This window comes from Mchenga conophoros, linkage group LG4 (assembly GCF_057382185.1).
Source record: "Mchenga conophoros isolate Kocher_MC1m ecotype Shallow Benthic linkage group LG4, M_conophoros_male_GT1.1, whole genome shotgun sequence".
Classification (NCBI taxonomy): Eukaryota; Metazoa; Chordata; class Actinopteri; order Cichliformes; family Cichlidae; genus Mchenga; species Mchenga conophoros.
Window position 1 is genome coordinate 24202320 of NC_140529.1, and position 15524 is coordinate 24217843.

Genomic DNA, 15524 nt, shown 5'->3' on the forward strand with positions numbered 1-15524 from the left:
GTAAAATGATGTGTTTATTCCTCAGACTTCTCAGATATAGTAGACTGTTTTCTCCATCCCACTGATTGCGATGTAGCTGAAACTCTTTGCTACAATATTACAGATAAGTGTTGGACCATTTAATAAATTGCTCTTGAGTTTCAGAAAGAGAGCAGTAATGAGTAATTTCATGTAAGCTGTTCTAGGCTTAAAAAAAAGAAAAGAAACCACTGTAACGACCTGTAACTATTTTTCAAATGTTGCCAAGCATGGCAGAATCACGAAAGAGGAGCCTTTGAAATGCTGAGATTAAAAAGACACGGGATTGTTGTGCTCTGTTTTTGACACATCAAATTTGTCAGAGTTGAGAATTTCAGGAGGTTAAAAAGCTGGGTTGTTAGTTTACCCTCTGATCTGCCACGCTGAAAAGGCAGAAGTAATTTTCTAAGTTATTATCAATAGTTGTTGGAGTTTTTCTAATTGCACCAGTACAAAAAGATTTGTTTAAAATTTTTAAAGCGTCTCTCATTTCCATTCAGTCCGCATTCTGCCGTTCTGCAACCGTTATTGACTTACGTTTTATTCAGGTGGAAATTTTAAACAATAGCCTCGATCTTAGGAACGCTAAAGTTCTTCGTTTAATAAAAGAAAAGAAAAAAAGACTCACAATGACCCATAATCATTCTAATGGAACAGAAAGGAGAAAACAAACAGCTCTTTAGATTCAGTGAACAATATCAGCAAATATATATTTAATTTTTTCTTCTATCAACACTTGTTAACAGAAAGCCCAGTGACTAATTTTTTCACTTTAATTTTTAACATGTACTCTACTTAGGTACGAGTTTGAGGCCATTTACGGTACATTTCTATGATAGATTTATTTGCAGATCAAGATTTTCATACAAAATTCACTCATTAGTTGTGTCTTGCTAGTAGCAGCTTTGACCCTACTTTGCCTTTAGGACTGCTTTAAGTCTTCATAACATAGATTCAGCGAGGTGCTGGAATCATTCCTCAGCGATTTTAGCCCATGTTCACATGATAGGATCACACAGTTGCTACAGTTTTGTCAGGACCACATCCACCACATCCCAAAAGGTGCTTTGTTGGACTGAGATCCGGTGACTGTGGAGCTCATTTGAATATAGTGGACTCATTATTTTGTTCAAGAAATGTGAAATTTGAGATCATTGGGGCTTATTACATGGTATGCTCTGTTGGTGGGAGTAGCCATGAGAAGATGGGTGCAGCGACCGTGTGGCGACCGTGGCTCAGGGGGTTGGGAATCGCATCTGTAACCGGAAGGTCGCCGGTTCGATCCCTGGGCTCTCTGTCCTGGTCGTTGTGTCCCTGGGCAAGACACTTTACCCTACTTGCCTACTGGTGTTGGCCAGAGGGGCCGATGGCGCGATATGGCAGCCTCGCTTCTGTCAGTCTGCCCCAGGGCATCTGTGGCTACAACTGTAGCTTGCCTCCACCAGTGTATGAATGTGAGAGTGAATGAATAGTGGTATTGTAAAGTGCTTTGGGTGCCTTGAAAAGCGCTATATAAATCCAATCCATTATTAGTGTGGCCATAAAGGGAGGGACATGGTCAGCAGCAATACTCAGGTAGGCTGTGGGGTTTAAATGATTCCCAGTTGGTACTAAGAGGCCCAAAGTGCACCAAGAAAACATCCCCAACACCATTGCACCACCAGCAAAATGAACTGTTGATACACAGCAGGATGGGTCCATGATTTCATGTCGTTTCTGCCGCGTACAGCAGGAATGAAGACTCATCAGACCAGACTCATCAGACCAGGCAACATTTTCTAATCTTCAGTCGTCCAGTTTTGTTTAGCTAACAGGAGTGACACCCTTTGTGGTCATCTGCTGCTGTAGCTGATCAGCCACATCAGAGATGCTCTTCTGCACACCTTAGTTAGAATGAGTTTAGTTTGAGCCACTGTTGGGTTCATTGAACAGTATAATCATTCTCCTCTGACCTGTGACATAAACTAAGCATTTTTTACCCTGAGAACTGTGGCTCACCAGATACAGTATGTTCTCTTTCGCTGACTATTCTCTGTAAACCCTAGAGATGGCTGTGTGGGAAAATCCCAGTAGATCAGCAGTTTCTGTCTGGCAACAACAAGCGTGCTACATTCAAAGTCATTTAAATCACCTTTTTCCACCTTTGTGATGCTCACTTTGAACTTCAGCAGAACATGATTGAGAGAATATGATTAGCTTTCCAGTGAAGCAGCCTAACACTTTATTCCAATATCACAACAAAGTTCTCCTCCAAAATGAGAATGTATTTGAATTAACACCTCTGTAAAGCAGCTTGAACAAAAACTAAACATTCTAACTTTTATTAGACTGGGTTGTGACTCCTTATGAATAAGGGAAGAGCTGAGAGAAGTCGCTTTTTTATTAGTTTTACCCAGATGTTCCTAATAAACTGCCAACTGAGTGCAAGCAGAAGATTTACAATTACACCCGAGGGTCTTTTTTCCCCTCAGATCTCACCACCCACTGCTATATCTATCATTTCTGTGTCATTTGCCACGTTATTTCTCAGTGCATGAACCATACAAAACGTGAGCTATGAGATGGTGTCAGTGTAGCGATTACATAGCATACAGATGCATACGTATTATGATTACACTACAGGCTTTTTTAGGCTTTCAAGAGAAGCTACACGTGCAGAAAGCAGGCATCAAAAAGGTTTTGGCATGATTACAGTGAAACATCATGTCCATTTAGGGAGCTGTCAGTTGTGCCTCTGCTCTTTCTGCCCATCTTCAGCTCAATCTGGGCCTACGCTGCCTCTTTCTCAGTTCTGAAGCCAGAGAGCCGCATCCTGCTCATCTCTGCTGTCTGAGCACCATACTTTAGATCATTTATAAAGTAGGACATGCGTCTGCAATAAGAAGGTGAGGGCAGATTAGATTACACAGTCTCACACAAAGAAAGAGAAGAAGAGAGAGATTTTTGTGGCAGAAAATGAACCACTTGTCGAAGGGAAGGAATCACAGCATCATCTTTATACCCGCTAGGAGCTTCATTTATGGCATTATGAGCATTTTCTACCCAGATGGGCACTAGTGTAAAGGAAAGCAAGAATTGAGCGCTAAAGTGTCCAGTAATGGCTCACCCGTATTTGCTAAAAGCCACTTGAAAAGTGGAACAAAGGTGAGCGAGAGTAGAAGAGAAAAGAAAGGAATAATCATGTGCTTTTAATTATTTTCTGCAACACGTGAACAAATGAGCTGCAAGGGATGCAGGGAGGGGAGCTCCACGATTGAGTGTTAAATAAAATATAGCCAGATGACGTGAATTAATCACAGAGAGATGTGGGGGGAAACGGAAGATATCCTTCAAGAGTAGGTAGCATAGCTGTGAAAAACCCCCACAGGGTTAGAGCTGGCCTGCTTTCCAGTACTTAATACAACATCATCATTGGTCCTTGTCACGCAAACTCGATTACATGTAATCTTGTGGTGCTTTGATCCAGGCGGGATTGTGTTGTGCATGTGGGTTGTTGTTTGCAGTTAGATTTAATATAGGACATCAGATACTGTCCTGTGTACGTGTGAGGGTATTTTTTGATGTGTAATGCAGTGATATTTTTCAAAACCAAACCAGGACAGACGACGGCTGTTATACACGTTAGTTATGGAACGCGGTTGAACTTCAGCCCGACCCCATTATGCCCTGCGGTGACGCATGTGGATGAGTTCAGTGGTAGGATAGGTTTGTGCAGGTCGTTACAGGGCACGTGTGTTATTAACTCATTACATCATCATTACACGCAGTGTTTCAGGACCCCATGCTGCCAGGTCATCACCGAAACGAGCACCGGATGCACAAAAGAAAAAAAACAAACGCAGGTTGTTGCTAAAGAAATGGTTGGTGATTTGTGTTCAGTGCAAACGCCACAGAAATAAAAATACTAATTCAAGTGCTGTGCTGATGTTAACAGCTATCTTATTTGTTTTATTCTTTGCAACAAGCCTAAATTTTCAGAAAAGGTGCCAATGATCCGGCTCAGAGGCTTAAAGAGTGTCTACTGGTTTATAAATGGTGTGAGGCCAGGCCAGTTCAGGTGTGCCTTTTGGTTTTCTGTTAACAATACATGAAATACCAGATACTTAAATGTGCAACTGCAAAGAAAGTATCGTGCAGTATTATTGGCATTTGATTGCTTTTTCTGTGGAGCATCTGTCATCTGTTGTGAGAAGCTGGCTAATGTTAAGTACAGTGCCAAACAAGCTAAGAAAACATCCCTACAGAGACAGTTTTGTCCTACTTCAAAAGAGCACCAGCTCTGAACCAGAAGCTCTAAGACTGTGTGTCTCATAGTGATATGCTGACATACACTATATGGTGCATAAATGGTGAATAAGACCAATCATTCATCCATGGGAACAAGCTTCCATACCATTGCAAATATTTAAGGAAGAATATGTAATTTGTTGTGCTCATCTCAGGTTGCATTTACCTAATTTTAAGATCTAGATATTTTTCATTATGTCCTGATATGTAAACACTTAGAAATGACAGAGGGTGTACTTTCATTTTACCATGACTGTACATTATAGAGACAAAAGTATTGGGCCACGCCATTTAATATTGGAATTCAGGTGTTTTCAGTCCCGTTATGTGTGTAAAATCATGCACCTAGCCGTGCAGTCTGCCTTTATAAACGTGTGTGAAAGAAGGGGTCGGTCTAAGACCTCACTGAATTTGAAGGTGATACTGAAATGAGATGCTACCATTTCCTCAAGTCAGTTTGTTTAATTTCTTCCCTGCAGGTATTCCACCATCGGTGGTAAGTGGTGTTATTGCAAAGTGGAAATGTTTAAGAGTCCCAGCAACTCCGCCACAAAGTGCCTGATCACATAAAGTTACAGAGCGGGGTCGTGCAGTTCGTATACGTCACCAGCCATCAACTGAGAGCTCCAAACCTCCTCTGACATTAACAAAATCTGAGCATGGGGAGCTACATGGCATTAGTTCCTATGGCTGAGCAGCTCCTGTAGCTGTAATGTGTAGGTGTCCCAATGCTTTTTTCTGAATATCACCCATCTACAGCTGTTTGTATAATACGTATGTATAAATGACATGAAAAATAATAATTTGCCATCTTGGGCTAAATGGAAATATTCAAGGCTACATGCAGACTTTGTGAGGCTAAACTTTAACTTATCCAGTGCTAAATCTGCATGCTATTGTACCCGATGCTTATTAGCAGGCACTGCTTAAAGTTAAAATCTGACATGTATGGTTGGACAGACTGAAAGAAAAGTCTGAGGATCGATAAATTCAGAAGCATCCTTTCTCTGGTCTAACGAACTGACGAGGGAGGAGATCCAGGTTTTAGTGTTACTTTTTTAATATTGTAAACAACCATGCTTTGTAACCAGGTTTGAACAGCAGGTGTAAACATGTCTGGGGAAGCCTATTTAGAATAATATGTTAAGTCATTTGAGTCTGGATCAAAGTGGTGGAACAGCAGGCAAATCGACATGTTGCTAGCACAGCTTTAAAGCAAAGAAGGGAAGCCAGAAAGCGAGAGAGGGAGAGACTCCAGACAGGGAGTCCGGTGGACTTAACAACCAGGCTGTTAAATTCATCACAAAGTTGTCAAGTATCAGGTGACATTAATTATAGATGCCTTGTGCGATGAGCCGTTTGTTTAGTGTGCCTGTAAAATTGGGCCATAGATGTGAAGAGGAGTGGGTCAGCGAGGTTACACGTGAGCGCTGTGCCACCCTTTCTTTCCTGCTACCCTCCAATTTAGAGTCAGCACTCAAAAATAATAAGAGGAGTGGGAAAGAATTGGGAGCAAGAGCGAAAGAGAGTGGGAGGGTGAGAGACAACACAAGAGTGGGGATGCTGAATAAAACATAACAGAAGGAAAGAGATGGATGGATGACTGAGCAAGTTTTCCTCTACTCCTCTTTCTAAGCCAGCGCATACAGCACTGAGCACACCTGCATGCTCGCACGTAACACACCAGTAACACATCTGGTGTACGCTGCACATCCCATGTGCGCTCATACAGTGTGTATACTATGCATGCGTGTCTTTAGCAATTTCACCGGACACCGGACACCAGACACGCCAGGGAAATTATCAGAATCATTTGCACATCTAGCTGCAGCTCGGCACGCCCGAGCAGGCTCTGCGTTCGCTCTCGCCACCCCTGGGTGAGTCTCCCTGGTCTAAGTGGTCCAGCTTCTGCCCCTGCCCAGCACCAGGGACCAGCTGGTCTGACCAGGCTCTTATAATACTTCTGTTATTAGACTTGGGAAATGGAGACATTTAACACTGCTGCAGCTGAGACTAAAGCCCCACGGCCCTGTCTGTAAATTACACTGCTCTCACAAACAATTGCATTGAAATAAGGCCACTGAGGAAGGATTTTGGCTCTGTAAAATGTAGCCTTGATGACCTAGTTTCAGCAACTACCACCACTGCCTGTGTGCGTGAGTGTGTTTGATCATCTTCACCAACTATCGCTAATCACAAAGTTTACCATTAAATATGCAACAGCTCTAAACGCAGGCTCATAACTCTTCGTGAATTAAAGGAATGCCTTTCAAGTCATTCTGCCGTTGTAATTTGCTGCAGCGATGAAGCATAAAAGATTGGGTTTAATTGTGTGCTTTACCTAAAAAAATATTCTCAGCCTCTTTGAAATCGGCTCCTCAACAGTTTCTGTCTGATCCTCCTGATCAGACCCTTCTGTAGCGCCCCAATCTCGACCAGGGCTGTTTGATGTTGTCTGAGCTGATGTGTGTTTGTTTGCAGTTGGACTTCTCCTATTGATCACAGCAGATTGGACCCAGTTATGTTTGCTCAAGTGTGCAGACATTAGAGGACCTCCTCATTCTGATCACACCGCTGAGAGAAATATGGGCCGTAACAGCAGTAATGATGGGAAAACTCTCCCTTTTGTTTTTAGTCAGTATCAAAGGGATTCTGCAATAGCTCTCAGGTTTCCTTTATACTTTCCGTTTAGCATGGATATAAGCTGACAGCAGTTCAATCAAAGAAACATCACAGAACAAAGACTTACATATCTACAAATTCCTATAAATAATTCAGTAACACATATGTTTTAATTAGTTATATGTATTAGAAATACTAAACTCCTCTATTCTATCACTTTGGTTTGAAGCAAGTGATTTACTTTTTTGCTTCACATCCTGCTGAGGAGTCAATCAGGAAAAGGCGTGCACAAGGCATCCTTTTCAGACGTCTGAAACACCTCAACTTGCTGCTTTCAATATGGAGGAGCAGCGGCTGTACCCCGAGTCCCTCTCGATCAGCTGACCTCCTCCTATCTCTAAGGGAGAACCCAGCCACCCTTCAAAGGAAACTCATCTTGGCCACATATATCCACAACCTCATTCTATCGGTCACTACCCAGAGCTCGTGTCTATAGAAGAGGGTCATAGGAATGTAGCTTGACTACAACAGATCTGCCCCAATCCACCTGTCAATCTTACCCCTCACACTCACTTATTAAATAATATTCCCAAAATATCAGCCAAGCACAAAAAAGAAAGAGCAAATCTGTCTTGTTATTTAGCTTCTGGTATCAGTCACTCAAAAAGCAAACAAAAAAAGAAAAACATCCATTGTGTGGTTCTTTTGATTGACAGATGGCCCTGCTAGGCTTCAGCTCCACTACTTTGAGTCATTCAAAATGGACCTCATCAGAGTGTGTATGTGTGCTGCTGTTGGTGTCTTCTCAAGCATTTCTATTGGATCCTTTGATTACTATCATTGCCTGATGTCAGGTGGAGACTGTCTAAGACACAGACGCTCCACTTCACTTTTGCAGTTCTTTGTTGTCTTAACTTCACCACTCGACGTTGCTGTTTAGGTAGTCGAGGCCCAAAGATTATGTCACTCATAATATCTTGATGGCAGTGAAACGTGTCTGAAATAAAGCCTTTAAAGAAAAATTCTTGGTATTTCTTATATTCTGTTCAGTATCTCATTTATTAACAGGCTTTTAAGTTCATCGGCACTATTCACTCTCACTTTGTCTTTCTTCTCCTTTATTTTATTTTATTTTTTTTAAACTTCAGGCCTGTATTGTCATCTTAGTCGCCTGTGCTTCTGGTGTAGTTTTTGATGGTTTTATTCTTCAACTTCATTGCTATCTATCCGCACACCCAGGCTCTGTCTTGTCTCACAGCACCCTCTGGTGGTTGTTTTCAGTCATCGGACTCGGTACAAGCTGTAAACAGTGAGGGAGTCAGGGAAGGAGTGGGCAGGCGCGGATGTAATCAGGACTCGTTATTTTGGATCGACAGGCCCGATCCGTCTGCGAGGCCGCTGCGTGTCTCAGAACAACCGAGGCGAAGGAGCATCAGCCGGGCCGGCTCCTCCATTCAGTCCGGGGCGGTAAGTACGGAGCAGCACTGCTGCTGTGGTTGTTGTTAATGTTCGTAGAATTTCTCCTTCAGGCCTGCTGAGACACCCCGCCATGAAAACAGTGACTCTGCTACAGTGTAGCATCATGTAGGTGCCCAGCATCCTGTTTACTAAAAGGCGTGGATGCTGCTTTATATCGGTATTTGTTGCAATACCAACCATGTACCTCTAGAAAGAAGCATAAAAAGCCAAGACTGTACTAATAGAGCCATTAACGTGCTACCGAAAGCATATTGTTGTTTATGTTGGGCAGAGGCAGATGTTTGTTTATAAGTGCATTTTATGGGTTGGGCCCACGTTTGTCTCCAGAGCTGCTTTTTCTTCGTGTCATAGATTCAACATGTTGACATGATAGCATCACGCATTTGCTGCACATTTGTCAAATGCACATACATGATGTGAGTCGCCTCTTCCACCACATCCCAAAGGTGCTCTATTGGATTGAGATTATTGTGGAGGCCATCAGAGTACAGTGAGTACGTACTCATTGTCATGTTCAAGAAACCAGTTTGAGGTGATCAGAGCTTCGTGACGTGGTTTGTTATCCTGCTGGAAGCAGCCATCAGTAGATGGGCACCCCGTGCCATCTACCCCGTGGACATAAAGGGATGAGAAGCAACAATACTTAAGTAGACTGTGGTGTTTAAATGATGCTGGGTTTGTACTTGTGGGCCCAAGGTATGCCTATAAAATATTTCTAACACCATGGCACGACCAGCAGTAGCTGTAAGCTTTGATACAAAGCAGGAGGGATCCATGCTTTCATGTTGTTTCTGGCAAATTCTCACACAACCGTCTAAATGTCGCAGAAGAATCCAGACTCAACATCTCTAACCAGTTTCTCTAGCAGGTTGGTAGTGCTGTTGTATGCTCGCTTCAGAGAGCTCCCCAAATGAAGTGCTTAACTTTATAAAGAACCAGTGAGCCAGCTGCGGCCACTACTGCGCAATAACTGAGTGAACTACAGCTTCATAACACCCAGGCAGCGATTTTCATTCTTTCTAACTGACTGCGGCCTTCTAAAACATTAAACAGTGCCTACTTCTTTCTCTTCTGCATGTCCTTCTACTGCTTAATGTCTTTTCCCAGAAATCCTCATGCATCAAAAACTCTGCTTGTCTCTGTGTCTTTCTGTACAGCGGTCCCTGCATCACTGACACATTGCCTCAGAGCTGGGATACACTTCAGTGACACCATGCACTTCGTGACCACACCTGCTGCGGTGCTGTGTCTGCTGGCTGGGGCATCGGTGGCCATTCACGCCCCTGAGACAGGTAAGGAGGGCAGCATGGAGCCAGGGGACTCCACAGGGCTCAACAGCGGTCAGTTGTAATAAAAAGCAAAGATTTAAAGGTCAGGTTTGTGAGAGCAGACAGCAAATAACATGTCAGAGGGATTCAGTGCTAAGAAAGTCAGGTCAGTCGTTTTATGGAGCAGACGTCTTGGCGCTGGGTCAGTGAGATGCTGCTTATTTGGCTTATATTAAGTTAATGGTTAATGATCTGTTTAGTACTTCTAAGCTATATTGAGTCTTTGATGCTATGATATCTGAGACCTTATGTGTCCCCTCAGTTTTTTTGGACAAGGAGCAGGCAACCTCCTTAATCTCCCGTCAGAAGAGAAATACACCTTCCACTCTGGAGCAGGCTTGCATGGAGAAGGTGTGCAGCTACGAGGAGGCCAGAAAGTTCTTCCAAGACACATACCGCACGGTGAGCCCACTGTTAATCCCCTCCTCATTTCCTCAAACCTCCTTTGCGCCTCTGTTTGTAAAGAGAAAGCCACTGTGCAGCTCCAGATGTTTACTTGTGCCGTGTTATTTCTTCTCCAGGATATCTTCTGGTCAGTCTACGTTGGTAAGTGCATTATTAAAAGGATTGTCCATTACTGCCTATGCATTAGCACTGCATTACAGCTTATTAACTTCTCCGTGTTCAGATGGAGATCAGTGCGCAGAGAAGCCCTGCAAGAATGGAGCCATGTGTTCAGACAGCGTTGGAGGCTTTGATTGTGTCTGTAAGTCGGGTTTCACTGGAGCCCTCTGCGAGAAAGGTGAGAAGGAGACGGCAGGATTTCGCACGTGAACATCATTTTTGATTTGCTTTTCAAGTTCTGCAAGCTTTCCACTTTGTTTTCACAATGCAGACGAGACTCTGTGCACTCTGGAAAAGGACCAGGGCTGCTCTCAGTTCTGTAAACCAGGCTACATATCCTACGAATGCTCCTGCGCCCGTGGGTGGAAGCTCAACACAGACAAGAAACAGTGTGTGCCTCAAGGTACGTCTGTCATGTATTGAAATTACTTTTTTCTGCATGTTCTTTGTTCGAGTTTGAAAAAAAAAATCCGTGTTTTATGCCTGTGTCTATTATTTACTGAATAACATGGCAGATTACTAGTTGCCAGTGATTGTGGGTGGTGGAAAACCTTTGGCAGTACATCAAAACAATACATAAAGGTTATCCATCCATCTTCTGCCACTTATGTGGGTCTGCAATAAAAGCAGTCTAAGCATAAATGCACAGACCCACTCAGTGAGCCACCTCCTCCAGCTCTTCAAAGATCACTAAGGCCAGCTGAGATATATATAATAGCACCACAGTAGATATACTAAGGACTCCTCGATGTGGAGTGGTAGTGGCTCCACTCTGTGGCCCTCCTGAATGACAGAGCTCCTCTTGCTGTCTCTAAGGGAGAACCCAGCCACCCTGCCGAGGAATCTCTTTTCCATTCTTTGCATCCAAAATCTCATTCTTTCTGTGACTACAAAGATTTTGTGGCCGTGTGTGAGGGCGAGAATGTAAATCAATCAACACTTAACTGTGACACTTGGCTCTCTCTTCAGATATACTCATTTTACTTTCACTGCTGAAACTGCACCAATGCATCTGTCAGTCTCCCCGCTCCACCCTTATGAACAAGACCCTGACATATTTGAACTCCCTCTCTCAGGTACCAGTTTTTCCCTGACCTGAAGTGGGAATCGTGGCCTCAGACTAGGAGGTGCTATCTGTCATTTTTGCTGCTTCACACTTGGCTGCTAACTGCCCCAGTGTGAGATGCATGTCACCTACTAATGAAGCCAGAAGAGAGGTGATGCTGAGGCCACCAAAGGGCAAGTGGTGGAGGCCACCCTCCACCACTTGGCTGTGTTTAGAAATTCTGTGACCATTTTTACACTGCATAAAAATGAGGTCACACCAGGGTACCGCAGTCGATTTAGCATCTCTGCTTAATCTGACAATCTGTCTTTGGGTTGTGGGAAGAGGCTGGAATACTGGGGAAAACCCACAGGGACAGTGAAAATATGCCAGCTTCACACAGCCTCCAACCAACCAGCATTGTTGCCTCAAAGCAAAATTGCTGTTATTAGGTACTATGGAGGACCCCTACACCTCCATAGTGCCTCATGAAGAGCTGAATTTATTACAGCACAAGGGTTTGAAGTGAAAATGGCGTTTAGAGCAGGAAAAAACAGTTTTCTCTTAGAGGGCATAGACAAGAGACCCATCTGTCCATGTTTGTTTACTTTTTCAGTCATTTTTCTAACATTGTATCGCTTACATGATGCTGTCAAAGATATAATCAAGACACCCATCCAGCCAGCTCAGATGAAAAGAGGATTTCTGATATTTCCCCACAGACTGCTTTTGACTACAAAAACTATTGCTAGATATGCCCGTCGTACTTCAAAAATAATGTAGTCAAAGAAATAATCATAATCATCTCCTTCTGTCAGTCGAGTACCCCTGCGGTAAGGCGGTCCGTCTACAACAGTTGCAAGGCAAATTGTCCAGAATCAGCACCAGCAACCCTGAAGGAATTGCCTGTTTGTCATCAGAATGTCCGTGGCAGGTAGGAGGACACTTGTTAACATAAAGACACAATGATTTCAGTGTGTGGGTGTGCGTTTCTCAAAGGTATGAAAAAGAGATGCAGGGTCTTAACTGTCGTGCTGTTTGCAGGCTGTTCTGGTGAGTTCAGAGTCTGCAGGTTTCTGTAGCGGAGTCATACTGAAGGAGAACTTTGTCCTGACTACAGCTCAGTGTGCCAAAAAATACTCATCCTTCCAGGTGGTTGTTGGTGAGTAAACAAAGATTATACAAACACTGCAAGTAGGTAGTGATTGATATGTATTGTACATTTTATAATACACAATTAGTTTTCCATTGCCCCCCAAAAATGTAATCTAAAATAATAATAAAAAATGTACATAATATGTATACAAAATGTTTAAGTATAGATTCAAAAGGGGGGTGTTTGCATTTGTAATGATTTCCATCCTGTATGAAGGAAATCCATAACATATCCTCCTGAGAACCAGCCAATTAGTTTATGTCCTCTGTAATGGACATTTGTTTTCTGTCTTTATATCTTCAGACTCATTTAAGCTATCCTACTAAATCCTGATGTGATCTTATCTTATCTTATCTTATCTTATCTTATCTTATCTTATCTTATCTTATCTTATCTTATCTTATCTTATCTGATGTGTTAAATAGAGGACATCTTGGGCTTTCCATTGATATCTAATGTGTTTGGGTGACCTCTTTCAGCTCCAAAGAGGAAGGACATCACAAAAAAATTAAATCCAACGATTAATTTTCCCCTCGGTTCTCAGGAGGATAAATAATAACAGTACCATAGATGTTACTGTGTGTGGAGGGACCTATCCAAGCTTTCCTTTCAGATTCAGAACAAATTTGTCTCTTTTTTGGTTTATGTTACATGTCCACCTGTGATGATATATTATAATTTTTTAATGGCATGAAAACACATACATGTCAGCACATTGTATAGAAGCCAGCATGTGCCTTAAAATATAAATATTTAAGTGAAAAGTCTTTTCAGTCAGCAGACGCAGCACAGTTTAGGTTTATAACTGAAGAAAGCACAAGACTTCTGGAAACAGACTAATAAGATAAAGGTGGAGATAACTGGCCAGAATGCACAGCATTGTGTTTGGTGAAAACCAAACACAGCATATCAGCACAAACACTCACAGTAAAAACTGTAAAAACTGTTTTATTATCAAAGACCGACATTTATTTAGCTCACATTGTCTTCTCAGAACAAATAGCATTTACCTAAATAAACACAAATCCACAAATTGAAAAATTCTACCATTTTATAATCGTTGTTAAATAAAATTACAGAATAAATCGATCAAAAAAAGAAGTTTCCAAAATTGTCATTTTATAAATCATGAATATTACATCAGCAAATTAGTGTTTATTTAAATATGGTTTCTTTTGCTGTTTTAAAATGTAATAAAATAATTATAATCTAATAATTATAATAATAATAATAATAATAATAATCAAGCTATTAATATAATTATTGCAACAGCTCTGCACTGAACTCGAGCACAGAAGTGCAGTAAATCTTGTGCTGCATGCCGGTTTTTCGATTTTTAGAACTTTTAACATCATCGCCCTTCCTTATCTCCTGCACAGGTAAAGACAGCAGCAGTAATACTGACCAACAGACGCTGTATGTTAAAGTGATTCATGTCCACCCGCGCTATGTGGAAGGTCGCCCTGAAAACGACCTGGCTGTGATTGAGCTCCGCGACCGCATCATCTTTAAAAGACACATGATTGCTGCCTGTCTGCCAGAACGAGACTTTGCTGAGAGCGTTTTGATGGCAGGTGACTACACAACGGTGGTCACTGGCTGGAAGGAACCACAGCAGGGGTCTGCTTTCCAGGGCTCGCTCACTCTTAACACCCTGGTGTACAACAAGCTTCCCATGTGTCTGGAAACTCACGGAAACTTGATGACCAACAAGATGGGCTGCACTGCACCTCGTGAGAACGCCGGCTGCACCATGAGCTCCGGCAGCCCCCTGCTCACCCTGTACAGGGACGTGTTCTTCCTCACTGGTGTGGTGAGTCAGCCAACAGGGGCCGACTGCAGCAAAGGATACATCTTCCAGAAGGTGTCGCGCCACCTCGGCTGGCTGCGGCAAAGAATAGGTTCACGTTAGGAGCGGTAGTCAGAGAGCACACTGAGGTTATTGATCATGGAATAGGATAATACAGGTTAATAAATAATAAAACAGGGAAACTGAATATTTTCCTCCTTCTAACTTAGTCTCTTCTTTATCCTTGTCCTTGTGTATTTAAAAAATTTTAATAACTAACATAACATATATGCTGTCATCTCCGTTCCTCTTTGGTGTGTCTCGTTTATCCACAAGGTGGCTCTCTGGTTACATAAAGACAGAAGCTTTCATTACATGTATCCTACAACTACAGCAGAAACGGTGAGAGATGTGTGAATTATTCAGCATGTGTTTTGTGATGTGGACGTACCGTTTTAATAACCTCTGAGCGCTGTACTCGTTGACATGCACCTTATAAGACTATTACTCATCACTGTTGTATGAATGTAATAAAGTGTAACACCACACCTACTGTCAGCGTTGTCATTGTGGTTATAAGAGGTTATAATTATTTCAGAACTTTACATATAAAGCTTGAGATGTGTCATAGTTTGTGGGAGATCATCAAACACAAGAACGTGGGCATTACTATTAATGTCAAATGAATATACACGACTGTGCAAAAGTCTTGGGCTGATCCCTGTTTCTTTATTATTCTTCAGCACAGTCTGAACTCTCTTAGGCTGTTTCTTCTAATTTCTTTAAGGAGTGTTCAGGAATAGGTCTCCAGGTTTCTTGAAGAACATTCAAAGCTCTTCTTTGGATGTTTGATTCCTTTTGTTCCTCTATCTGTCAAGAAGATAGCAGTAATGTTGAGGTCCAGGTTCTGTGGAAGCCAATCCATGACTGATAGTGTTTCAGTGTATGTTTTTTCCATCCAGTTATGCTTTTTACAGCATTGGCAGTGTATTTGGGGTCATTGTCATGTTTAAAAAGGAAATTGTTCCCAATCAGATACGTTCCAGATGGATGCATGATCGTACTTTTCTGTGTTCATACCGGTAATTCCATCAATTTTGACAAAATCTCCAACAAATGCAGTTCCAAACTATGACAAAGTCTCCGATGTTTTACAGATGGCTGTAGATACTCACTGTTCTATCTCTGTCCTGACTTTCTCTGTACAAATTGACCAAAAATGTCTAATTTGGATTA

At 42.2% G+C, this 15524-nt stretch overlaps 1 protein-coding gene across 1 annotated transcript; it reads left to right on the forward strand.

The window, feature by feature from the left end:
* Window positions 1-8234: 8234 nt before the first annotated feature.
* Window positions 8235-14836, forward strand: proza (protein Z, vitamin K-dependent plasma glycoprotein a). The gene is made up of 9 exons (XM_085271161.1): window positions 8235-8394; window positions 9564-9698; window positions 9997-10136; window positions 10256-10280; window positions 10363-10476; window positions 10570-10701; window positions 12162-12277; window positions 12388-12505; window positions 13879-14836. The coding sequence occupies exons 2-9, from the start codon at window positions 9620-9622 to the stop codon at window positions 14409-14411; spliced, it is 1257 nt and encodes a 418-aa protein (XP_085127287.1). The 5' UTR covers window positions 8235-8394; window positions 9564-9619; the 3' UTR covers window positions 14412-14836.
* The last annotated feature ends 688 nt before the right edge of the window (window positions 14837-15524 follow it).

Bases quoted from the DNA above. Each gene is read 5' to 3' on its own strand.
- proza (XM_085271161.1), top strand. From the start codon at position 9,620: ATGCACTTCGTGACCACACCTGCTGCGGTGCTGTGTCTGCTGGCTGGG. The intron at 10,477-10,569 runs GTGAGAAGGAGA...TTCACAATGCAG, and splicing joins TGGAGCCCTCTGCGAGAAAG to ACGAGACTCTGTGCACTCTG. The intron at 12,506-13,878 runs GTGAGTAAACAA...TCTCCTGCACAG, and splicing joins ATCCTTCCAGGTGGTTGTTG to GTAAAGACAGCAGCAGTAAT.